The following is a 27,897-nucleotide window of genomic DNA, read 5'->3' as shown; positions in this document are numbered from 1 at the left end:
GATGCCTAAGGCGGACAGATATCATTATAGAGATGCTTTTGAAGTATACAAACTATCAAAGGAATCCTTTACAGGATGTTCTGGCTTTTTGCGGTATTTCTTTATCAGAAAATATATCAAAAACATCAAACACATTGTGGTGGCACGTACACTTACACCATTGCCATTGGAAACTTGTAATTTCAAAGTTTTTGGATTTATTCTGAACTTAAAATCCTTTACTTTTTATACTTTTGAATGATTGTCAAGAACAAAATATAATATACAAGATGGTTTTTTTTTGAGTAAAAAAATTGTCTCCAAAGAGATAGTGGATGTATATTGTGTGGTTGCGTGGTTGTGGTTTGTTCGGATAGGTATAATGGTGTATATAGAAAGCAATAGACCCATATCCTCTCAAATTTCTATAAATTTCTCGAAACTTACCATGCAGAATATCTTAGGTATGCTTCCATGGGGAATCACAACAGTACATACTACTGAACCATTGGACTCAATACAGAACCATGTAGGTTTTACCATGTCCATAAGGAATAACACTACTAACACAACCTGCACTTAAAGTTGACAAATCCATTGTAGTTATCTTGTAAAATTCTGTATCTAGCAAGAAATACGTTTTAACTTAACATACGAGAGTTGAGTGGTGTACCAGACCTTTATATAAGGATGTAGCGTAAAGATCATGACGTTTCGCTGAGCTTGAACATGCCAAAGTACGTAAATTCAGGACTGTAATCGATATGTGAAGGATCTGTTACGTTGACAAAAATAAAATCGTTCTTCTTGAATGTAAAGAGAGCTCCGATCTGGGATGAGTGCAGGTTAGAATCGGGGGGTTGTGATGACATAGAATGTGCTCCTTTCAACAAAAGCCTTTCTGTTTCGTACGGCCTCTTCATATAGATGTACTGTACAAAGGGAGCCTTCACCAGCTGTGCCGAGGCTGAGCTAAAACTAACTTGGGAATACACATAATATATACCAGGTATTTCCACGCTTAGTTTCCCGTTGGCATATGAGATTTCCGATTTTGTTGTTAAATATCCTCTTTCTTTCCAACGAAGAGCTGAGGAGAGAAGAATACTGTTATTTAATTAAATGCATTGATCTAGATTTGTTTTTTTCCCATTCTCTGGTTAAAAATAGATGCACTGCCATCTTGTGCCCCAAAAATTTTACCACTTTTTTTTACCACACTTTACCGATTTAGAAAAAAAATCAGATGTAAATAAGGAAGAAGATGGTACAGGGAAGTATATTAATCTCAATGGGTAGTTATACCCTCCGTGGAGAACTGGTGCAGGTTATGGGTGATATCTATGCTATACTCTTTTTATTATAATGTACCCTTAACTACCCCTAAGAGGAAAGTTTGAAGCAGTAGCCTAAGTGAACTCCAGAAAATACCTTCAAATGTTTTGGTGAGGAAGAGCCACTAGTTTTGGACACATTTAGGGCCACCTTAAAACTGGAAAACTGTTACTTGGGCAAGGACCATACAAAACAGTAAAAATAATGCAAGGTAAGGAAAACTATTTATGACCTTTTATTTATTGATGGGATGGAATTAGTAATCCTGCAGATAAAATCAACCACAAGTTGCATATTTGCATATCACATATTTGTGAGTCACTTAGGTGATATATCTGAGGTGTGACCTACTTTTCAATTTTCATAGTTTTTTTCCTGTGTTTTCATCCATGACTCAAAGCAACCCCTACTCTCAAGTTGCTGAATTCGGCCTAATTGATGACTATGTTCAATAAGGAACATCTTCTCTGTCATTGTCCCAATTGTCAATGTGTAGATCCACATAGAAACCATGAAGTACAATAGCAATTGGATGTGGAGTGTTCTTTGACAACCCAGACTCTATGGGGGAGATTTATTATGGCTTCTCCACCAGTTTTCTGGTGGAAAAGGCGCATGAATCTTCCTCACTCTGGTAGTTTCCGGGCCGGGAGTGGGTGGTTGCTGGGGCGGAGTGAATGCTTTATCTGGCACATTTACTATAGTCTCCGTCAGAAAACCGGGAAGAGACTATGGGAAAAAACAATCTCGTCGACAGGTTTGAACTGGCACAGTCTGCTCCTGCATTTACTTGAAGGCCAGAGCCTCTTGGAGGATACCAGTGGAGGTAAGTCCATGTGATCTGAAGAAGACATCTTTGATTTTCCTTTTACTTCAAGGCAATACCACTGTAAATAACCAGTTGTCCCAGATCTTTTACGACCGGTCAGATAGTCCAGAAATACATTGGGGCAAATTTACTTACCTGGCCCTGTCGCGACCCCCGATTTGGATGGTCCGACGAAGAAGTCCGTAACGATTCACGTAGCTCGTGCGCCCGTGTTCCTGGATCCGTCCCTTCCCTGCCGAGGTCCGCCGGAGTTCACCTTCTTCTTCCCCGTGCTTGTGAGTGCGTGTCTTGCGACACAATTCGAAATGTTAAATCCTGTGAGTAGTCCGAGTCCATCAGGTTGTCCGACGGCCTGCTCCACGATTTGTGTCGCGTGCAAGCCGGCCCCGATGCGCCAAAATCCGATCGCGTGCGTCAAAATCTCCTGTTAAATGTGGCGCAAAACGGAAATCGTTGGGAAATCTGACAAAAAGGCGCTCCGCGGACCCTTAGTAAATGAGCCCATTGACTATGACATAAACTTACATTGAAACCGTGAATTGCAGTAACTATTTGATAAATGTCAATGAGCCATAGAAGAGCCTTCATTTGTAATACTAATCAGTCCATCTAAGATCATGATTGTCATTGTAAAGATCTTAGAGCAATGTCTCCCTTATTATGCACCTCAAAAAATCCTGTACCCTGTGTGAACAACTGAGCTTAAAGAGGACCTGTCACCCAATTTATCGGCACTAGGAGCTGCTTACTAAAGTAAGCAGCTCCTAGTGCTTGATCAAACGCCGCAGTGTTAGAGTGATAGCGTTACCGGAAACCTCCGGTAACGCTATCTAACACTGTGGCGGGGTACAGTGTAATTGTCGGACAGCTCGCAAAGCTGTCCGACGTATTCATGAGGGGGCGGGGTTGGGGCGTGGCTAGGGGCGGTGACTGCCGGCCTATGGAGTGAGCGGGGCGGTCCGGGGAAGAGGCAACGCCGATGATTACACTGCACCCGCCGCAGTGTTTGATAGCGTTACCGGAGGTTTCCGATAAAGCTATCACTGTAACACTGCGGCGTTTGTTCAAGCACTAGGAGCTGCTTACTTTAGTAAACAGCTCCTGGTGCCGAAAATTGAGGTGACAGGTCCTCTTTAACTACAAAATGGTTTGCAGAAATAACACCGTATGACTAGTTGCTAAATCCCAATGATTGTGCATCATATTTTCATGATTACTATGTTGTCCATTAGCATTATGATTATGGACAGTGTGGACTTCTCCTTCCATCATCCTTCTTGCAAAAAAAAAAATCACATTGTTAATATTTTGGAACATATCTGTAGAAAACCTGCTGATCCCACCTTGCATCCCATCACATGGGCTGAGGAACATGTAGTATAGACATCATCTTCTTTATGATTATGATTCATAAGAATCAATTAATATAATGATAAAAAGAAATTATTAACGCGACTTAAAAAATCTGCCACAAGGCAAACAATTTCTAATGAGTCATATGCAACTCCAACCATAAATCAACGTGCTGGGTCTGTGTTTTTGGTCTAAACAAATTTTCCATTATTTAGAGTAAGCGGATAATATTCAAGGGAACCTGACTCAGAGTTCATTGTGATGTGCTCAGTTTATACTCCAGGAAAGCTCCCGGCATATACACTGAATTAACACTCTGTGGAGGCAGGGGTGCACCAGCTATGACGTAAGTTGAGCCTCTCGCCTCAGGCAGCACCGCCTACAGCAAGTTGTGGAGCAGCATCGGGGATCCAGTCAGCTGCTACAAAGCAGGCCCTGACACTTAGACCCCTTTCACACTTGCGTTGCAGATCACGTCAGAGTCTGATCAGGGTTTGGTCAGTGAAAAACGCACATTTTTCATCAGAGTGCAATCAGTTTTCAGTCAGAGTTTGTACAGTCTCAGTTTTTCGCGCGCGTTTTCAATGCAATTTCAATGCGTTTTTAACACGCAGATAATGCCCGTGAAAAAGACTCAGGACTGAGCTCTATCTTTTCTATGGCAATTGATGCGTGAAAAACGCATTGCACTTGCAAGTGTCTCAGAGTGCAATGCGTTTTTGATGCGTCTCCATAGACTTGTATGGTGCGTTTTTCACAAGCGTGACTTGTAAAAGTAGAGCATGTCGAGATTTAAACGTGTTAAAAAAATGCAAGTCTGAAAAGACCCATTGGTTACAATGGGTCAGAGTGCAATGCAAGTTCTGCGCGTCAAAAGCACGCGCAGAACACGCGCGTCAAAAACGCAAGTGTGAAAGGGGCCTCACAAATAGTGTCTCCTCCCATCTGACGTAAGCGAGAGTGTGAGAGGCTACATACCGAACCTATTTACATAGATCCACTAAAAAATAGAGAACTTCATATTTTAATGGAGAGCTATACAATTATAACCACATGAGGAACCACATTGATCTTCCATATTGTTACTTACCTTCTTTGGTGCTGTTGACTTTGTCTCCTACTAGATGGATGGCAACTGTGTCTGAAAGAGATAACATATTAACATTATTCCTATTGCACATAAACTGTAGAAGATAAATTCCTTGAACTAAGAAATTGTACAAAAAACCAAGGACATAAATGTTTAAGCAATGAGGAAGACAGACGGGGGGGGGGGGGGGGGGGAGGGGTGTCTTTATATACAGTATAATAGGATGTGGCCCTGAGTATTATCTGTTGCCAATTTTATAGACATGTATTACAGAGCTATAATTATCATTGATTCTCTTTTAATAACGTCATATTTTTTTTTAACATAACATCAAATACAAGCAAATTCTTGTAAATGTTCCTTAATTGAGCCTCTGCTCATATCTGTCTGTAAATTTGACCTGACATCCATGACAAGTCATGTTACATGGATATTCTGCCCTGCCTAGCAGAACAGGAGGGGCTGAGCAGATTGTACATAGTGTCCTATCTGCAGGCAGCATGTTATAGAGCCGGAGGGGCTGAAAATATTGTGCATAGTGTCCTATCTGCAGGCAGCATTCTATAGAGCAGGAGGAGCTGAGCAGATTATACATAGTGTCCTATCTGCAGGCAGCATGTTATAGAGTAGGAGGAGCTGAGCAAATTATACATACTGTCCTATCTGCAAGCAGTATGTTATAGAGCAGGAGGGGTTGAGCAAATTATACATACTGTCCCATCTGCATGCAGCATGTTATAGAGCAGGAGGTGCTGCACATATTGTACATAGTGTCCTATCTGCAGGCAGCATGTTAATGAGAAGGAGGAGCTTAGCACATAGCATATAATCCCCTATCTCCATGTTATAGAGCAGGAGTGGCTGAACAGATTGTACATAATGTCCCATCTGCAGGCAGCATGTTATAGAGCAGGAGGGGCTGAGCAGGTTGTACATAATGTCCCATCTGCAGGCAGCATGTTATAGAGAAGGAGGAGCTGAGCAGATAGCATATAAGCTCCTATCTGCATGTTATAGAGCAGGAGTGGGCGAGCAGATTGTACACAGTGTCCTATCTGCAGAGATCATATTATAGAGTAAGAGGGGTCTGTAGGTGGTCCTATGAGTGAATGAGTTACCGCTGTATATAGCACATTCACTTTCATAAAATGTTTTGCAACATTTTTTATGTGGCTTTGTATTAAAAAAAAAAGGAATAATTACCAGTCATTTATTATTAGAATATGCTCAGACTTTCCACACATTATCTTTGTCACATCTATTTGCAAACAGGAAGTTTGGTTATTATACCAGTGTGGGACATTTGCAATAAAATAAAACAAATGCTAATTTGCATATTTACGTAAAACTATACTTCTGATTGAGTGTTATTCCACTTTAGGAAACTAAGCTGCCAAAAGTATAAAGAGAGAATCTACAGCCAAAATCTACTGAATACGAGGGCTTATTCACATGGTGGATTCTGATTGTTTGTTTAGATGGATGTCTCATTCCCAAAATTCCCAACTGAGATTTTTGTGTCAGTGTACACTGCTAGAATTGCATTGCATTCTTCACGACTGTAGAATATTATACTCGCTCGAACTGTAGAATAATTTTTATTCTATTCGCTATTCGGACTATAAGGCGCACCGTATTATAAGGCGCACCATGAATAAATGCCTGCTAAAACGTCTTGGTTTATTTATAAGGGGCACCTGATTGTAAGGATGAATGACCAGCAGGTGGCAGACCTGTGCACAGTTCAAGGCAGCTGTTGTCTGTAAGTATGGTTCATATATAAGGCGCACTGGACTAGAAGGCGCACCTTTGATTTCTGAGAAAATCAAAGGTTTTTTGTGCGCCTTATAGTCCGAAAAAATATGGTACATTGAAGGTCAGAATCTGTGATGTACAGAGAAGTTTATATTTTACGCTCGTATTATTCCATGTGTTTTTGAACCAATGAAAGTAGGATAGGAGGAGATTTCTCATAAAGAATAAGACTTTGATTACTGCTTTATGTATCTCGCTATTTTACTGATATAAATATGTGCTTTGTACTGTAATTGGAGTCACACTGTAAGAGCACAACTGGTCTTGGCGCGTCCGATTTTCCAAGTTTAATTTTGGAGCCATACAGAAATAAAAGGTGGATTGGATTTCCATCTGTGAGCAGTTTTTTTTCAGCTCCTGGGAAAAAAAGTAACATGCCCGATTTCCTGCTAGTTTTCGCGTAGAATATTTGGAAGTGAAAATTTGGAATCCTGACCAAAATGATGTCAAAATTTACATCAAAATGCAATTGCTGTTTCTTAAGTTATAGTTTCTGGTTCCAAATTCTTCCAAGTGAACTAAGGGAATTGATAAAATTCTAACTGCACCTTGAAGGGATCTTTGACCACCTACATGGGTTTCAGAATGTTCGAAAATCACAATACGAATTAGTCATGTTGGTGCTGCAAGATATGCCGACTAATGTGCCGTTGGGTAGTTAGAATAATAATAATTCCTTTATTTATATTGTGCACACAGATTACACAGCGCTGCACAGAGCTTGCCAAATCATACCCTGTCCCCAATGTGGCTCACAATCTAATCAACCTATCAGTATGTTTTGGAGTGTGGGAAGACCCGGAGGAAACCCACACAAACACGGAGAGAACATACAAACTCTTTACAGATGTTGACCTGGATGGGACTTGAACCCAGGACCCTAGTTCTGCAAGGCTATAGCGCTAACCACTGAGCCATCCAAGTCCTTGTAAATCTTTCAAATATAGGAAGCCTATCTAAGTCTAGATCTAGAAGAGCGGCCAAGAACCAGCCACTTGATGCAGAAGTCCATGGTAAAGAACCATTACATTGACCATAACATTGAGAGAATAGCTCCTTCTCGAGCTGTTCTAGAATTGATAGTAAGGAGCAGTCTTGGGCAGGAGTGGCAGTCAGAAAACTACATAACATTGCGTTTGTTTACATGGCGCCCGGACCGGAGCGACAGCAGCGCGGGATACAGGACGGCACTGGAAGGTAAGTAGATCTTTATTTTTTTAAGCAGCCCCCTCCAGCCACAGTTTTTTTTTCATTACTCTCGGACTACCCCTTTAAGGTCCTGGAAGGTAGAGTGGTCATGGAGAGTTAGGATCACATGACCTGCCATGTCCAGCCATTTTTAAGGACAGAAAAGGCAAATAATGTGGTAACAGACATAACTGGACCAGGGGCTTTACTCTACTAACTTTTAAGAAAACGGAGCAGCATTATTAAAAGATGTATATTGGTAAATTACCTAATAACCTGCTCACACTTACACACTCATTACAAAAACATGATGTATAGTGGCCAACCCCTTTAAGTTTTCATGTGTGTTGACATGGACACAATCCTGGAAAAATGAGCTTGATGATTATCACCAAACCAGCAATCTGTCCCTGCATGTAAACGAATGTCCTAAATACAAGGCAACCCCCCGACAGTGCATGAAATGCAAATATCCTGGACCCAACATTGCAAGAATCATTTTGGCTCGAAGATGTCGATGACGACGAAGTTGTATGGATATCTGTTATGCCTAGATTTTTTATTATGATGTGTAGCTGTAATTTACATTTTAGCATAATTTTTGCAATAAAAAAATATCATGAAAGTAGAAAATGATGAAAACTGCTTCAATATTTTCCTAAAAAATTTTATATCTTAGCAATTTAATGCTCTTGCCACTCCTCACACCATGGTATTAAATTAGAATTTGCATGGATTAAATGAAGCGTTTAAAATTTAACAATCGAGAAACTAAATTCATGGAGCATTTGGATTCATTTAACATAAAACTAAAAAGTGAGGCGCAAGTTTATTACTCAGCCTGAATAGCTTTGTTTTTGAGTCATAAATGGATCCACTATAAAATACCAACAAAACCTTATATTATAATGAAATGTGTGTTATTCTCCCTGTCAAAAACAATGTGCACCTCACAATACAGAACCAAGAGCCATTGTGGACAGCTCATATATTTGCTGAGTATTTGTCAAATTTGGTCATTATTCACATACATTTAGTGGCAATCACTGGATGTGCACAATGATTGAGATGGAACAGCGCAATGGTACTGTGATAAAACTTAACTTCATGGAAATCAGGCCACCAAATGTAACAAAAAGATATAAAAAAAATTACGGTCCTTTCGAGTTAGAAGTGTTCCAAATATATATATACTATATTTAGTGAATTGATAACTAAGGATAACTCAGAAACTTTGTAAAGTACCTTTGTAAAGAGGAACATGCATCTATCCTCCATTATTAGTCCTCTCCCGCCTGCTAAACTGCTCAGTTGGCTGCCAGATTCCTCTTCAATGAGGGGCAGATGAGACTTTGGGGCTCATTTACTACGCTCATTAACAGGTGTTTGCGCTGGGATTTTGGCACAAATCGGGGGGTGCCGTCGGACGACCCGACTGATTGAGACTCAGCGCGGGATTAAACTTACATGCAGACCTGTCGGACCTGAGTGGGGAAGCGACACATGCAGGATATCGGACGCACAATCTTAGTGAATCGCGGGGCAATGTACTTTCGGTGAACTCCAAGGGACAGGTAAGTAAATGTGCTCCACAGACACAGAGGTCTTGGAGCACATATAACTCTAAGATGTTTATATCTTTTATGGAATCTTTATGGAATTACGATCCATCCGGTGACGTCAGAGGGTCGGGGCATGTGATCTCTACTATTTCCCTGGCTGGGAGCAGCAGGAGGCGCGCATAAATTAAAAGCCAGGGAAGCCGAGAGGCACTGTCAGCCTGAGCGCCTCCGGCTGTTTAACAAAGTTATTATTTCAGTAATAAAGATGCCAGAAAGCGTGTTAAAAAGGTCCCCCATCCCATAGACTGAAAGAGCAGACTAATACAGGCGGGCCCCTACTTAACAACACCCGACTTATATACGACCCCTAGTTACAAAGGGACCTCTGGTAATTGGTAATTTACTGTACATTAGCCCTAGGCTACAATAAACAGCTGTAACAGTTATCAGAGGTGTCCGCAATTAAGCTTTAGTGTTACTCCTGGTTCTTATGATAACCCAAAAGTTTTAAAATCCAATTGTCACAGAGACAAAAAATATTTTGGGCGGAGTTACAATGATAAAATATACAGTTCCGACTTACATACAAATTCAGAACAAACCTACAGAACCTATCTTGTACGTAACCGAGGACTGCCTGTAAGTACACTCTACCACTGGTAACTTGGCAGTTTAGCAGACAGGAAAGACTAATACAAAGAGAAAGTCGTTTTTCTCAAATAAAATATATTTCAAAGTTTAGTGAAATCATTTTGAGACAACAGCTACCTTTGAAATATTTTTTGTTCTTTCATTCAATAAAAAAATTACTTAAAAATCGCAATACAATTCAGATTCACGTTACCTTTCTTTACTGTAACATCTTTTCCTCCTACAAAAGGCAGTGGTTTTGATATCAATTTTGTATCTGAAATTGAAAAAAAATATATTGTATAAGTAGCCATGTACAGTTTTTTGTTGAGTGGTTCATAACCGCGCTTTTTTTTATATTTCCCTATAGTAATAATTGCCATTATACATAATGGAACAACTTAGTTACATCCACTTCCAATTAGGAAACATGTAATAGGCTGCAGAGAGGTGAAAACAAATTGTTGCTTTTAATATTTGGACAAGAAATTCCAATCATTTAATGATGTCAATATGTCAGCACTCGAGAAATGGATTGTTATATTAAATTACAAATTAGCTGAATAAACGAGGTTAAGGATCATACATGCTCTTTCATTTTGTTAATACATTTTTAATAATGATTATATTACCGAAAGTCATAAGGAATTGAAAGGAAATGATTTGCAAAAATATTGACATTACATTTTGACTTTACATTTTAAGTTTAGAACCTTAAAAGCCATGAATTTTGACAAAGTCGCCACAACTTTTTTCCCTTTCATCACTAGACAAGGACTCGTTTATTGTGGCATGCATTATCTCTGTGGCATGCATTGAAGCCTATTGACGACTTTTTATGAACTTATTTATTTGCCTAGTTTTCTTATTCTGCTTTCCATGGAGCTGTGTAAATCTTGTATCCTTCAATGTTTACTGTACAAGTTAACTAATGTGGTCATTTAAAATATACTGATGTTTTTATTATTATTTTATTTATTAATTACAGGCAGTTTGTTCTTAAGTTGAATTTGTATGTAAGTCGGAACTGTATACTTAATCATTGTAACCCCAGCCAAATTTTTTTGGTTTCTGTGACAATTGGATTTTAAAAATGTTGGATTAACAATAAAGCTTAATTGCAGAAACCTGTGATAACTGTTATAGCTGTTTATTGTAGCCTAGGGCTAATGTACAGTCAATTACCAACATCCAGGGGTTCATTTGTAATGTGATTTGAGTGTTTTTATTGTAAATGTTGGCATTTTTAAATATTTTTTTTATAACTATGTACACCCACAATTGGTGCCTACACTGATGGAGGTTGTTAACTGTTTAAATGCCGCTGGCAAAGCCGCCAGCGGCATTTAAAATACTGTGCCTTTGGTGCCCTGGCACTGCCCTTGTTGGGAAGGGTCGTTGCTCCCAATGAAATCATCATAGCTTGTGTTGGTATGTGACCGCAGCCTTTTAAATGCACCGGCAACTTTGCCAGCATGTAAACGGTTAATTTTGATCACTTTCAGTTCGGGTCCGCTCAACATTATCTTCATTACATGAAATAATACAATATATATATATACATATGACCTCAGCATTTAAGGTGTTAAACAGTCAAGAACACGCAGGCTCTGCTTCTGAGCCCATAAGTTCAATATCCCATAAAGTGCATCTCAACTGTGCAAAAAACAATCGTAAATAGTACATATGTAACAACATAATTTTAACTATTATTTTACTTGTTTTCTGCATTTTTGTAGTTTTTTTTTTTATCCACTGCAGGCACAATCTGTAATCTAAAGTTTTCCCTGAAGCGATGGGTGAAAACTAGCTGCTATCATATCTCCCATACAAAAAGTACAATTTATTCATTTACATAGTAATATGCAGATGACACAGTGCTACACACAGAGCTTGCCAGATCAGTCCCTGTCCCCATGGGGCTCAAAATCTAATCAACCTACCAGTATGTTTTGAAGTGTGGGAGGAAACTGGAGGACCCAGAGGAAACCCATGCAAACATGGAGAGAACATACAAACTCTTTGCAGATGTTGACCTGGATGGGACTTTAAACCAGGACCCCAGCGCTGCAAGGCTTAAGTGCTAACCACTGAGCCACCGTGCTACCAGTTCATTCTGAAGCACAAGCAGCATCATATAGAATATGGAGAAGTACTGATGGGAATAAAACATTCTGTGCCTTTGTCAATTCTTCCACCCTCCTTCTTCCTCCCCGGTACCATTCTTTGTAATGCGATAATAATGTGAACTGCAGTCTCTAAAGCTTAGATGCAAGAGAGATTGCAGTAATTGTTAGTTTAGGATTGAAAGGGAGAAGAAAAGGAACCCGATGACTAAGAAAAGAATTCTTCTTCATTCATAAGATGTATGACACATTCTCTCATATTCACTTGTCCTATTAAAGTCTACGAGGTTTGCTAATAAGTTATCCTCCATATAACTATTGTCTGATGTGTCATCTTTTCGTTGTTCAGGTGTTGGTGGGGATTCAGGAGTACAGACTTGACTACTCCTATGTTCTGACATAAATGATTACAATCTCTGATGGGAAGTTGGTGCATTCAGAGGAACATCACTGTGTTTGGTCTCTAAAAGGGTTTAGCCGTTCCTTCCGCCCATTGTGAGAGTCTTTCTTTATAACTTTCCACTAGTGACTAAGAATGGATGTGTAACCACTGGGTCTCCATAGATGGACTGTAGTTAGAGAATAAGACACTGAAGCATCCACAATTGCGTCCAAACCTTTTTCCATCAATATAAATTGAAAGAACAATAGAACAATTAAGAGAATGGAAATGAAAACTTTAGACTTACCTGTTAACTTTTCTTTCTTTCCTTTATAAGGCTGTGTCTCAGCGATCTACAGAAAGAATGCGAGAAGTTACAAAGTCTCCATGTTGATTTTTACAAGTAACAAAACTTTATAAAAAAAACCTACAACTTTTATAGAGGGAGCAATTTAGCTTTCATATATACTAACAAATCGAATATATATATATATATTGGGGCACATTTACTTATCCGGTCCTGCGGAGTTCACAGAAACTGCATTGTCCAACGATAATGCCCTGTGCCGCTATTCACTAAGATTGTGCGCCCGAGTTCCTACATGTGTCGCTTCCCCGCTCAGGTCCGCCGGAGTTCACCTTCTTCTTCCTGGTGCATGTAAGTGCAATGTCTTGCAACGCAATTTGAAAGTTAAATCCTGGGCTCAGTCCGAATCAGTGGGATCGTCCGACCGGACCGCCACCCGATTTCTGTTGCATGAAAGCAGGCGCAGCTGCGACACAATCCAATCGTGTGTGACACAATCCCACTACCAATACCTGTCAAAGCTGTGCAAATCCAGAAAACCTGTGAACAGTCGGACTAAAAGTGCGATCTGTGACCCTTAGTCAGTAAGCCCCATTGTCCTGTATATATTGGTAGGGGTTTGAAAATACCTGTGGGTGTCTCGGGCAACATTAACCATTCTTTACCATACCACATACTCATCTATTTCCTATCACTATCTATCATCTATCTATCTCTATACATCTATTCCCTATAATTCTCTGCAGCTGTTATTTTTTTCCTAACAATTTCTCTATTTTTCCATCAATTTCATATCTATCTATCTACATTATACACCTCCACAGATCATCAGAGAGGCATTGAAGCAGTGAGGAAGAAAATTGCTACAAAAAAATTGTCACAAAAAACACAGGACTTTATTTTTTAACTCTGTTAGAGTTTGTCCTTAGAAAAAATTATTTTCTTTTTGGAGACAGTTACTTCTTGCAGTGCATGGGCATCGCGATGGGCGCCAACATGGCACCCACCTATGCAAATATTGTGATGCGGGTGTTGGAGGAGGACGTCGTCCATGCCTCCCGATAGGTGGTGGAGGTAGATAGATTAGATGACGTCTTCCTCCTGTGGACTGGCACCAGGCAGGATTTGGAGCCATTTCATGGTTTCCTGAACACGATAGATGATAATACAATCAAGTTTACAGTGGTATTTTCAGACACCGAGTTACAATTCCTCGATGTTTCAGTTACAATACTGGGGGGGGGCATAGAGACTGATATATTTTCAAAACCAACTGATAGGAACACCCTGCTGCGGTACGAAAGTAGTCATCCACGTACGATGATGAAATCATTGTCTTATAGGCAATTACTTGGGGTCACAAAAATTACCACTGGACCATACAACATACAAAAAAAAAATTGGTAACCATGGCGAATAAGTTTAAACAGTGCGGTTACCCTCAAAAAAATCATTGACAATAATTTACAGAAAGTGAACAGAATCGACAGTTCAGAATTATTATCCAAAAGGAAGGAAACAAAAAGATTTGATAGAATTCCCTTACAACTTTCATAATATCACCAACATCATTCGCCGACCCTGGTCAAAACTTTCAGGTTGTGACTTCCCTCATTATTATCATATACTCACAGAAATTCAAAGACAGGTTAGTGAGGGAGGATGTAGGTCCATCACAAATTTGCAGACAGACAGGGATATTGGGCCAGTTGAGAAATGGGTGCTATCCTTGCTGTAAATGAATAGATTGTAAATATTGTAATATGGACAAAGGATCGTTTTTTACCCATGATAACAAACAATATGATATAGTGCATTATCTAACATGTGATAGCATGTACATAATTTATTGACTAAGCTGTAAATGCGGTTGGCTATATGTGGGTGAGACCAAGTCAGCATTCAAAACACGCTTCAATCAACACGTTATACAACAAGATTAAAAAAAAAGCTTAAAAAATTTTAAAAATTTATAAAATTTTTAAAATTCAAATCACCCCCCTTTCCCTAGGACTGATATAAAATATGATAAACAGTGAAAATCACAAACACATTAGTTATCGCCGTGTCCCAAAATGCCCAATCTATCAAAATATAAAAACGGTTATAACTGGCGGTGACCTCCAAGACGGGAAATGGCGCCCAAATGTCTGAAATGCAACTTTTACACCTTTTTACATGACATAAAAAATGTAATGAAAAGTGATGAAAATGTTGCACAGTCCTCAAAATATTAGCAATGAAAACGGCATCTCATTTTGCAAAAAATGACACCTCCCCCCGCTCCGTACCCCAAAGTATGGAAAAGTTATCAGCGTCAGAAGATGGCAAAATTTTTTTTCCCTTTTTCGTACACATTTGTTTAATTTCTGAAAATGTATTAAAATGCTATAAAACCTATATAAATTTGGTATCACCGCGAATTGACCGAACCAGAGAATAAAGTAGAGGTGTTATTTGGAGTGAAGAGTAAAAAACTGAGCCCACAAGAACGTGACGCACATGTGTTTTCTATTTCAATTTTTCCACATTTGGAATTTTTTTCCTGCTTCCCAGTACACGGCATGGAATAATAAATGACATCACAGGAAAGTAAAATTTGTTACGTAGAAAATAAGTCCTCTGTACACGGAAAAATGAAAAAGTTATGGATTTTTGAAGGTGGAGAGCGAGAAATGAGTGGAAAAACCCTGCGTCCTTAAGGTGTTAATATCCTTCTATATATGTATCAATTTCATCTCTACTTGTCTTTATCTATGGCCTAGAGAAACCCTATGACATAACTTATAACCACTGCTATTACCAGACATTTTTTCACACATTGATTCAGTTGATTTCTATAATCATAATTAGAGTTGACGCAACATCCATTACTGACAATCCTACACATTTTAATTTCCCAAAGCTCCCACTCTTCCCCATCACTGTATTGACACCTTCCTCCCCTTTTCACTCCTCTTTCACTATTTTTTCCAATTTGAATTAATTTTTCATTTTTTTAAAAAAAATCTTCATTTCTTATGATTAAGGCAGTAAGTATAGAAAGTGATAGATTTAAGTTTAGTGTCTCTATCTAGTAGGAAGGGAAAATCTTTATAAACTTTAATTGTTTTATAGAATGAAATATTACATTTAATTTGCATTTAATATATTAGGTGGAAAGTGTTATAAATGTTTAAGCAGATGTGTTTTTTTCGGATGGAAGTTCCGCTTTGGATGATTGCGCTGTCATCGGAGCCGCTCTGACACTTTCCAAGCTTGTAATTTCCTTTTCTGGCAGGTCTTTGAAAAAAGTGACTTGCAGAATTATTACCTGTTCTTGAAGGTTTCAATGCCGGCATCTCAAAGAGATATGAGTCATATGTCACACTAAAATGTATCTAGAATAATCCTACAAAATGTAAATGAGGATGAGCTACAAATGTCTGACCACCATTTCATTGGAAAGGGTCAAACTCTTTAACCATTATCCAAAACACCTTCAGTGGAACAGCCATTGTCTGACAGTTACTTCATCCAACAGTTATTCTACTAATCTTCCCAGGAACATGCATGCTCAATTTCGCTGGGAAAGGGTAAATGATCAATTGAGAGGATTAGACATATTTAACTTCTTAACGACCAGGCCCTTTTTTGTTTTTTCATTTCAATTTTTCACTCCTCAACTTCAAAAATCTATAACTTTCTTATTTTTACAGGTAAAGAGCTCCTGATGGCTTGTTTTCTGTGTAACAAATTGCACTTCATAGTTATAGTATTGAATATCCCATGTTGTGAACTGGGAACCGGGAAAAAAATTCCAAATGCAGTCAAAATGGTAAAAAAAAAAAAAAGAATAGCGCCGTTTTCTTGTGGGCTTTTACAGCTTTCACTGTGCGCCCCAAATGACATGTCTACTTTATTCTTTGGGTCGGTACAATCACGGGGATATCACATTTGTATAGGTATTATAATATTTTCATACGTTTACAAAAATTAAAACCTGTACAAAAATGTTTTTTTGATTTTGCCGTCTTCTGGCGCTAATAACTTTTTAATACTTCAGTATTGAGCTGTGGGTGGTGTCATTTTGTGTGACTTTTGATGACGTTTTCAATGCTACCGTTTTTAGGACTGTACGACCTTTTGATCACTTTTTATTGATTTTTTAAATATTTTTCAAAATGGAAAAAAAGTGGCATTTTCAACTTTGGGTGCTGTTTTCTGTTACGGGATTAAACACAGTAAAAAAAGGTTATTATATTTTGATAGATCGGGCATTCTCGGACACGGGCAAACCTAATGGGTTCATGATGTTTACTATTTATTTAGTTTCTATGAGTTCTGGGGAAAGGGGAGTGATTTGATTTTTTTAAGTTTTTTTTTATTTTTACTTTTTTTCAGACTCCCTGGGATACTTTAACCCTAGGTTGTCTGATTTATCCTACCATATACTGCCATACAGTAGTATGGCAGTATATGAAGGATTTTCTCCTAAGTCATTACAATGTGCAAATCGCAATGGCTAAATCAAGACAGGTTAAAACATGGTTAAAACGAGACAGTCTCGGGTCTTCGTAAGACCCAAGGCTGTTATGGTAACCGATTGCCAATCCCTGATGACTTCACCGGGAGTGACAGTCGTCATCAAGAGTGACGGTCGTCACCAAGATGGCGGTGCCCATGCGCCACCCATTTGAAGCCACCGGCAAAGCCGCGAGCAAAAGGGATAACTGCCACGATCGGTGCAATATGCAGCAAAGACTTACTGACTATGGAGAGGGCTCAGCCTGTGAGCCCTCTCCATGTACCCGCATCCAACGCGCTGTACTTTTACCCGGCGCGCATCGTTAAGGGGTTAAACCCTTCATGACTAAGCCATTTTAGTTCTTTAGGGTCATTATGCCCTGTGTCATTATTAAATGCCATGTGTCTCCTGTGTCAGGGGATTTTGAGATTGTTTTCTTGTCATACATTGTACTTCAAATTATTACAAAAAATTTGATGATATCTTTTGTGTTTAGCTATAAAAAAATGGAAATTAGGCAAACATTTCTAAAAATTGCAAAGTTCTAAATATTCTGCTTTTCAGGCAGATAGTAATAGCACCCAAGTAACTTTATAACTAACATTTCCCAACTGTCTGCTTCATATTAGCGTGGGTTTTTATGCATTCTCTATTTTTTCTAGGTTGTCTAAAATTTTGGGTGCAATTTTTAAAATTTTTATGAAAATCGGCAAAACCCTTATATGGAGGCACCTGCTCAGTTTAAGTGACTTTAAGAGGCCTAAATGACACTAAAACCCCGTAAATTGTGCCATTTTAGAAACTACACCCCTGAATGTATGAAAAATCTACTTTAAGAAGCGTGTTAACCCTTTTGATGTTTCAGAGGGGTTATATCAAATTGGAGGTGTAATGTACAAAATGTAATTTTTTTTAGACAGTAATTAAAAATTAAACCATCATAATGTATTAATGTTTTCCCGAGTATGAGGAGGCCCCATATGTGGTGCTGACTGCTGTATGGGTACACGGCTGGGTATAAAACAGAAGTAGCCATTCAGATTTTTTTGTAATTTGGACATATGGGGGATTATAGACACCTCGCTCAGTAAGGGGTAAACATCCGGCATTGCAATAGACACAATCCCGGTTGTTACAGAATATTGCCGGAAGACCGCAGTGATCTCCCAAGCTCAGCTTTTGAGCCCGGGCGATCACCATGATGTAACTCTATGTCAAGGTGCAGGAAGGGTGCGAAAACTGGTTATACTCCACATCGGGTGAATAAATCAGATGAAGATCTATTTCACATTAAAATGTTAGCAAGTATAACCTGGATTAAAATAATTTCCCATAAATGCAGTCATATTGTCCTTTACAAACAAGATAGTTGTCCTTGGATACAACCACCATTGTACTCCTCCAGCAGTTGCTATGGATATAATATTGAGGCCTGTCCAACCACCTCACTTGTTCAGCTTTCATTTCCACAGGACGGCTGTGGGACATGCACTAACTCCCAGACATTTCATATAAAAAATCTATTTATTTTATTGTGCAATCACTGCAGCAGTCGTATCCAAGTATAATTATTCTCCGTTTCAATTGTTTTAGTAAGTTTGGCTCATTAAGTCTAGCCTTTGCTATGGTTGAATGGCTTGCTGCTATCTCTCTCCCAACATCACAAAAAGTGCTCCATCCTTACTGTCCAACAATTTTTTTAATGCAGCTTAGAAGGTCTGTGATTGATGAGACCCCGTTATTAATGTTGGGATACATTTTTTTGTGACACAAGACCAAATTTTAGGGAATACATGGAAAAAATTGTATTCCCACCCACAAAAAAAACGCAAACATTTGTGTACAAATCGGTTTAAAAAGTTATTTGTTCTCCAATCACATGATACTATGTTGGGCACGTGACTTCGGTGTCTTGGGACTGGAAAATGTATACTTAAACCCCTTTGTAGCAAGTGTTTGCACGCTGAGACTAAGACCCCTTTTTTTTGCCCAAAACGCGTCAGAAAATCGTCATTCTGCGGAACACACTGATTTTTAATTAATTCAAATAAAAATATTTTTAACCAAGTTGGAAATTTTTCATTGTTTTCCCTATAATTGACTTCTATAAGGACTCAAGAAATTTGTCACAAAGGATCCACATATTTGAGGACCATTATGTGTGTTTGAAAGAGGACGTCAAAGGCTTTTATTACAGGCAGTTCCCGGGTTACGTACAAGATAGGGTCCGTAGTTTTGTTCTTAAGTTGAATTTGTATGTAAGTTGAAACTGTATATTTTTTCATTGTAGTTACAGACAAAGGTCAGAGGGGTCTGTCTGTAACTATCGGTTGTCTGTAAGTCAGGTGTCCTTAAGTAGGGGACCGTCTTAAGGACGGTGCCAAATTTATTGTGCCAAATTTTCACCAAAACTCAATAATGGGGTCCTAGAAAAAGCGTCAAAGAAGCAGAATGTGCGTTAGGGCGTATTTCACTTCACAGTCATTCTGCCACCAATGCTGTTGTTTGAGAATAAACCGAAACATCACTTATTAAGACTTCTACTTCATCTAGCATCTTGTGACCACAGAATAAGTGAAGATGCTGTTTTGCATAAGTGCAATATTTTACTGCATAACAAATGTGAAAACTAACAGATTCTGTCTACTGAGGATCAACATGTGGCTTTCGTTATTGCTTAGGAAATGACTTACAGATGCAATTCTAGGGCTGTAGGAATCAATTTAGAGTCTTTTGCCATTTATAGAACTTTAAAAGGAACTGTAATAAAACTGTTACATGGTTGGTTTGGCTGAGAACTGCCGCTTTCAAATGTCAGATCTTGGAATTCTAAGTTAATAGAGGATGGTCACAAATTTAAGACTCTCATTAGCCGGAGCACATAGCAGTTGCAAGGACTCTGATACTGTAGACCCAGACACGGTAGAACACTGACTCGGCAATGCATAACTTCCTCTGAGAGGGCAAACGTGATCCCAGCTTCTCCAACACAGTCAACACACTACTACAATTCAAAACATGTAAATTCATGCATATTACCTCTTTAACCGCTTAGTGATGCGGCTTAAAAAAGGTTCTAGCGACCAGGTATTTTTAGCCAATTTTTGAACTTTAAAATTTTCTGTGGTGTCTTTTTCAGGACACATAGGGGCACATTTACTAAGGGCCCACGGACTGCAATTCCGTCAGGTTTTCCCAAATATTTCCTTTTTGCTCTGTTTTGCGCTGAATTGGTCTGGGTTTTTGGCGCACACGATTGGATTGTGGCGCATCGGCACCGGATTTCATGCAACAGAAAATTGGGGGGCGTGCCGTCAGACAACCCGACAGATTCGGAAAAACCACAGCATTTTAAAAAACTATTTGTGTCGCAATACACGCACTCGCATGCACCGGGAAGAAGAAGGTGAACTCCGGCGGACCTCGGCGCAGCAGCGACACCTGTAGGAACTCGGGCGCATGACCTTAGTGAATCCTGGCAGACCTGCATCCTCATCGGACAACGCGCCACGGGATTGCGACAGGAATGGGTTAAGTAAATCTGCCCCATAGAGCTTGTTAAAACATAAATGTAAAAAGTTGAAACCTTTTTTTTTCATTTTTTGTAATATTTGGGGTTAAAAGTGGAAAAAAAGGCTTTTTTGCAATTTATAGTACACATTTTTGTGTATGAATGATTTCCCTATTGTGTTTCGGTCCTTTTGATATATATAATATGTATAGTCTTGGGCAAACCGGGTGACTATGACAATGTTGTTTGTAGCGTTTTTTTAATTATATTGAGAAATGTGAATCTTTTTAATGAATATTTATGAATATTTTTTGTGTCCCCCATGAGGTTATAAAATATAAAAGGTTATTTATTTATTTAATGTTACATTTTTATAAGAGCCCCAGTTACAGGGGGAATTACCCCCTGATGCTGATCACAGCTGGACCGGGTCTGATTAGACCCAGCCGCTCTGAATAGCCCCTCTAGGCCGGCGGCATTGCCTGCTCCACTATGCATTGTGCTACTTCATCGCAATGTTGTGAGGAGTGGAGAAGGGAAAAGCGATAATACACCACATCTCCCCGGGGTCCGGCTAGTGCAGGAGCAGTAGGAAGCCGGAGTGACGTCCAACGACGATACGAGGGGAGTTAATACAAAGGGCGACTAGTCATACCTGCTGGGTGACCAGTTTTCTTCTTTTTACACCTAATTGTTATGGGAGATGTCAACAATTGTGCAAATGGGCAGTACTCTTTAGTGCTATCACTGAAAGAACAAAGCAGGTATACCAGAAGACATGACCCCCTGCTAAATGTACCATGAGGCTAATTTGCATAAGGGTAAAAATTGAATTTTATCTGAAATAACATATCATTGTGAAACAATAAGTCTTCAATCTTATATCTTGCCCTATACACTTCTTTGTTTACTTGTGAGGAGGTTTTGGAGTTGGTGGATTCCTTTTAAACACCTTTAAATATAATGAATTCACAAGATGATCAAATGTTAAATTCGAGTTACCTCTAATGACACTTTATTGTGGACTTGCTATGCATAACTTAACATGAAACGATTATGGAATTTAAAAGAAATCTACCGGTAGTATTAAGTAAAATTAAACTACAGATATTCACCTATCCTCCTTTTCTCCAGGATGCCGCGATCGCTGGAAAAAAGAGAGTTGTATAAAACAGCCCTCAGCCATGGGAAGCAATGTCCCGACACTCTGGGCTGTTAATTATTCACGCCTCTCGTGTGATGTTACCTCCCTCTCCAAAATGGGAGAGGGAGGTGACCTCATGCAAGAGGCACAAATAATTAACTACCCAGAATGCTGGAAATTGCTCCCATTGCTCTGTAGCTGCTTTTTATCATTCTTTTTTTCTAGCGATCCTGGCGTGTCATGATTAAAGAAGACAAGATCCAGAAGAAGAGGACAATAGGTGAGTATCTGTAGTTTAATTTGTTTAATACTACTTGTAGATTTCCTTTAAAAGGGTTTTCCCACAAGATCGTGAGAGTTTCAGCGTGGTGCTCGGCAATTTCCGTCAGCTCCATAGAGATGAAGAGGGTAGTCCTACCATATCTAATGGGCGGCTCTAGTCATCTCAGGGAGCAATGAGGGGTCCTACTCGGGTATATCAGACCCCAATGGTCCCCCGTTCTCACGATCTGTGGGGGTCCCATCACTGCGACCCCCACCTATCAGCAAGTTAGGATCTATCCTAAGAATAGGGCCTAACTTGATTGTGGGAAAACCCCTTCAAGGCATCCAATCCTGAGGACTATTACCTCAAGCATCCAATCCTTAGGACTCTTACCTTTTTTGTTGTTATAGACTGGCTTATCTATAGGGATCCTGTCTTTCAGTATGTGGTCACATTACTCTGTCTACTAGGGTGTGCCCCGTTTGCTTTCAAACTCCTGTATCTATAGCCTAGTGATAAGTTCTCTTTTGTGATAAGCATCATTTCAAAACTAAGCTAAAGTCTGATGAATTTTTCACGCTTTTTCTCTTTCTCCAAGTGTTACAGAAATGTTCTAGTTTACACATGCCGTACATCATCATGAAGATTTCAAAAATTTTGAGTAAAGAAGGTGGTATTATAAGAAGTTTAGTTTAACTGTGGGACATGCTCTATATTTATAACTTGTTTTCAAATCAGATTTATTAAGAATTGCCAAAAAAATTGACATTACAGAACAGAATGCCTCCCTTCCAGAGGTGTATCTTGACAAGTATCATCCTCAGTACAGGCCATGTTATATGAAAAGGAAAGACAATCAAAAAAGAGAACAAATGCATAACATGCGGTGTACATAGTTTAGAGAACAGTCTCAGTGTGAGGAATCAAGGAAGTCATACGAAAGGACATTTTATAAGACAATTTATAAGACCATCTCACTAAATGCATATTCTTCATAGTATCATAGTTTATACGGTTTAAAAAAGACACTTGTCCATCAAGTTCTCTTTTTTGATTGCTTCACCCGTTCCTGCAATTCAGTCAAGATAAATAGAAAGGTAGAAAGTAACATAGACCAAAAACGTAATTGACCATGGACCAGCAAGAAAGAGTGGAAGTAGGAAATAAGGTAGTTCTGGGAGGGGGGGTTAGGGAACTGATCAGCTCTACTTGACCCACCCTCTTGCACTTCTGGATGCCGTCATTCCAAAGGAAGGACGGTTATCCCATATAGGTTTATCATCCTCGATTGCCCGGTATTCCAAATTTTGTCAAATTTGTTGACCGTACTGGCCGTGACTTAGCTGGCCATTGATCATAATCCATGTCAATTTAGATGTCACAAATGCACATGGAATAGACGGGACCTCCATGCTCTGGCAATGGCTATTTTTGAATCTAGCAAGATAAACCTAACCAATTTCCGTGTGGTAGGCGTGCAAGCTCACCATTAAGCAATGTAGTGATAGGAGACTTTTCTATGGTGAAACCCGTTAAGAAATGCATGAGATCCCACACTTCCCCTTAGAATTTATCCACCACCAGGCTGCTGCCACAACTAAGGGGAGTTTAAGAGCCTAAATCCACTGGAGCATATTACTATGTTATTGAATGTAATGTAAAAGCTGTATGCAGTAAGCTCTCTATCTCCCTCTTGTGGGGGCTGAAATCATGTAATTTGTTGGCATTCAACTCCAAGCCTATGCGTATGATTTGAAAAAAAGTTTTCTCTACTTACAACACTTATCGCCCCAACTCCTATATCCGTGTAGCAGTAGTGTGCATATTTGACCATTACTCTGTTTATTTTGGGTGAACTGTTGGAGATGCCCAAGTACTGCACTAATTCTGTCCCATAGAAGTGAATAGAATCCTAGGAATTCAGGCCGCCACTGCTCATTTCATTCATGCCGCTCTCATTTCCATGATCAATGTGGGATCACTAGCAGTAAACACTTATCTCCTATTTACAGGTGTTTGTGCGAAAGCCCTTTCAAGAAGACCATGCACTCACCATTGCAACCAATACCATTTCTCCTGACCAGGGGCGTTACTTGAGGGGGTGCAGAGGTTGCAATCGCACCCGGGCCCAAGAGGTTTAGGGGGCCCTTATGGTGTCACTTTCCCATATGAGAAGACTATTACTATAAACCATACATTATAGTTGGGGGCCTGGCACAGACTTTGCACTGGGGCCCATAAGCTTCTCGTTACGCCACTGCTCCTGACTACTAACCCATAATATTGCTTAGCTTCGCTCAACATACATGTTTGTAAGATAGGGAAAAAGGAGTCAGCTGCAATGAAATTATTCTGGTGATGGCAGAGAGATCTGCCATTACTTTCCCTAAAGGGGTTGTCCAGAGGTTGAAAAACCTGAACAGCAACTGGACCATGGTTTCTTCCAACTCAGCTGCATAGAGATGAATGGAGCTTCAACTTGCAATACCAGAACAGACCATTGTCAGGTGTGGTGCTATTTTTGGATGAAAGCAGCTGTGTTTTTCAACCTCCACACAACCCCTTTAAGTTATCCCAAATTCTAAACATAATTCAGTTGGGTGATTGCTTCGGGGACATTTGTATTTAAAAAACCAGACCTTTAAAGATACATTTTAAATATAGCCTTTTAACTAGGTTGCAAAAATAGGTTTTTCAAGATTAGGTTGACCGATCGATTTAGAAATGCAAATTCCATTGTTTCGGGGACCTTAAAAATAATGTTTTTTTTCAAATATTTCAAGGAGCAATATTTTATAGTTGGAGGGGTTTTCTTGCTTCTTTAAAGTGGGTTCAATAAAATTTTCAAATTGTGAAATATTTTTATCTCCACAAAATTCGAGACAAAATTTCCAACCAGGTCACAGGAAGCCTCTGCCCAATCAAATCAGAATAATAAAAGTTATTTATGACTATATCTCACGTTGAATGAATGTAAAGTGTCCCGAGCAATTAGCAGGTCTACATACCTTCGAGATCAGGTCACTGAATTTATCTATAACCGTTTTGCAGTTCAGCATAGAATCCTCTTCGTTGCCGCCTTTCACACATTTCTGTATTCTCCGTATGAATAAGTAATCTTCATTCAAGTCCATTTCTTCTACAATCTTTATGGAAAGATGAATATAGAAGTATCATTGTATTTTTTTGCTATTGAACTACCTTGTAAAAAAAAAATATGGCTAAAAACATGGCATTGGTGGTGTTAGTGTCCTACTGGACAGAAGTTTTCAATAAACTTCACTAAATGTCAATTATTATTGTAGGGTTAGAAGGAAATAAGAAGATTAGATTGGGAACCTAAACTCAACAAATGCTAGCCAACATATGTAAAGTCTGTAATATCGAAAACATTGGCGTAGCTGAAATGGTCAGATGCAGGAGAAAGCTTTAAGGGAAATCTACCACTAGGATAAAGGATTGTAAACCAAGCACACTAACATGCTGGTGTGTGCCTCCTCTGGCAGGATCTGCTGTTTTTTTTTAGATTTTTATGCCCCTGTTTTTACAAAAAAAGGCTTTAGAAATTATGCAAATTATTATGGCTGAGGGGTTCCAGGCTCAATTAACATCAAATGAGCCACTCAGGTTCATTTGCAAAATGTCTAAAGCCTTTTTTTGTAAAAACAAGGGCATAAGAAGCTAAAAGAAAAACAGATCCAACCAGCGGGGGCACACACCTGCATGTAAGTGTACTTGGTTTACAATTCTTCCTCCTGGTGGATGATCTCGTTTAAAAAAATTGAATTGGCTGATCATGACAAGAATGATAATGCCTATTGCCTGAAGGTTAAAAGATTCTGTCAAAGCATTGAAAATCAATTCTTTTGGCAAAAAATCCTTGACCAGGATCTAAGTTGTGACCAATACAACTTGACATTAACAAAAAATTGTATTTATATGAAATACAAATGGGTCTTTGAATAGACAAGAAGTATCTGAGAGCATAAACCTGTATTGCTAAAGGAGTCTATAAACATAATTAATCTGATATAATATATATATATATATATATATATATATGTGTGCATTATATATATGTACATTTCTTCAATTGCAATGTTCCTGTGTGAATATAATTTCGCATAAATGTTGCCATGATTATCCCTTAGAAATGAAAAAGCTGTCCTTGGATATAACCACCACTGCTGCAGTGACTGCACAAAGAAACAAATAGTTTTTGCATCCGAAATCTCTGGGAGTAACTGCATGACCAACAGCCATCCTGTGGCAATGAATACGGAATCCAGGTAGTCAGGCAGGGTTTAAGAGCGCATGCTCGGCCACCGTTGCTATAATGGGGTTTGGTCGTATCCAAGGACATCTGTCTTGTTTCTAAGGGACAAACATGGGAAATTATATTTACACAGCAACATTTTTTTTAATAAGACGCATTGAAGAAATGTTTGAATATGCCAAAAGAATTAAATTAAATGAATGTCTAGATGAGAAAACCCCTTTAAGTTCTGTTCAGTGCTAACTCTACCTATCTCTGCCATGTATTCAAGAGACCAGTAAAACCATCCAAAATTACATTAAGAAGCAAACAATTCCTCTGAGAAGAATGGCAGAAGTGGATATCAGGTTGAAATAGGGGACAGACTTCTAGTTGGTCTGAAGGTGAGATTTGCTGTCGATCGATGGAAAAATAAATCCTAGTCCCAGGTTTTTAATACTTTAACACTTGATGTAATTGCCTTATATTATTAGATTCATTTCTAGATTGCCCTGAAGCTGATTGTCATTTAACTAGATTCTGTAGAGCTAGAACTAACATAATTTAATTGGCTCCCTCTTAACCTGCTAATAAGTTTTTCCCTAAAACAGTAGATAAGATTAAGTCTTGTTAAACACCAATCGCTGTCCTATAATTGTCCTCTAAAGCAAAAGGCAGAAGCCACAATACGTTTCTCCTTAATTGGAAGATATTTCATAAAAGCACATAGCATAGCATTACATTTAATAATGTGATGTGATGTATAAAATTCCAGCAACCAACGCAGCCCAAAGATCCCATTGACCGAAATGGGGGCAGTTGGGCTTTTGTTTCAGTTTCTGTCGAAAAGTCCTGCAAGTTTGACGTTTTGTCCTTGATTTTTTAATGAAATCTGCGAAGGAGACTAGTAATGGAATCTCAGATGTGGACGTGAACTGAGATCTCCAAGAAGCTTCGGCATAGAGAATTTTTCCTGTAGGGTTATTACATATGAGAAGTGTTGTTTGACAAAAAGTTTCAAAAGATTTTCCCTGCAGGGCTGAAAATTAACGTAAAAGTAATTGTGGTTAAAAAAATATTACCGGTAAAACCTTATGAAACCTATATCACAGCTTTCTGAGTATCTGTGTCTATAACATACATCTGTATTTCTCTATATGACATCTATTGTTAAGTAAAAGAAGAAAAGTTTACAGCTAAAAAATACCCATGGGCAAATTGCTTTAACTTTTTGAAAGTTTATAGAAAAACTTTGTGATATGAAATATTTTGGTTACACTAAAAACAATTGCTTACGAATGTCAATTGTCTCCAATAAAATCTCCTATTTTTGTATCTTATTTGCTTATTTTTACGTCAATGAAAAAGATGAAGTGGTTTTTAATTTGTACGTTTCTTAACTTACCTTATCTACTTTCTGGTGGAGGTATACACCAAAAATACAGATCCCAACAATCTGCGCAAAGACAGAAAGAGTAAAAATCCACAGGGCAATTTTCATGATGGATGACGGTGACTTTAGCCGGGAAGGGTCTTCTGGGGGAGTTTGATTGTAGGAGTTGATCATTGTGCAGCATATGAATGAAGTCTTCTTTAGGCAATTGGTAAAGTGTATGGCC

The 27,897-nt window shown here is 38.8% G+C and overlaps 1 protein-coding gene across 1 annotated transcript; it reads right to left on the bottom strand.

The window, feature by feature from the left end:
- Positions 1-279: 279 nt before the first annotated feature.
- Positions 280-27,897, bottom strand: CD40LG (CD40 ligand). The gene is made up of 6 exons (XM_072123248.1): positions 27,684-27,897; positions 25,032-25,169; positions 12,597-12,642; positions 9,996-10,058; positions 4,587-4,637; positions 280-1,069 (listed from the first exon to the last, which is right to left on the bottom strand). Exons 1-6 carry the CDS (start codon positions 27,843-27,845, stop codon positions 684-686), a joined length of 846 nt encoding a protein of 281 aa, XP_071979349.1. The 5' UTR covers positions 27,846-27,897; the 3' UTR covers positions 280-683.

Source organism: Engystomops pustulosus, chromosome 9, assembly GCF_040894005.1.
Source record: "Engystomops pustulosus chromosome 9, aEngPut4.maternal, whole genome shotgun sequence".
Classification (NCBI taxonomy): Eukaryota; Metazoa; Chordata; class Amphibia; order Anura; family Leptodactylidae; genus Engystomops; species Engystomops pustulosus.
The sequence above is the reverse complement of the archived record's forward strand: the minus strand, read 5'-3'. Positions and strand labels throughout refer to the sequence as shown.

What these genes read in the sequence shown, in the direction of transcription:
- CD40LG (XM_072123248.1), bottom strand. Translation starts at nt 27,845, where the DNA reads ATGATCAACTCCTACAATCAAACTCCCCCAGAAGACCCTTCCCGGCTA. An exon ending in TCCACCAGAAAGTAGATAAG is followed by an intron (nt 25,170 to 27,683) that starts GTAAGTTAAGAA and finishes CTTTCCATAAAG; the next exon opens with ATTGTAGAAGAAATGGACTT. An exon ending in AGTCAACAGCACCAAAGAAG is followed by an intron (nt 1,070 to 4,586) that starts GTAAGTAACAAT and finishes TTCTCTCCTCAG; the next exon opens with CTCTTCGTTGGAAAGAAAGA.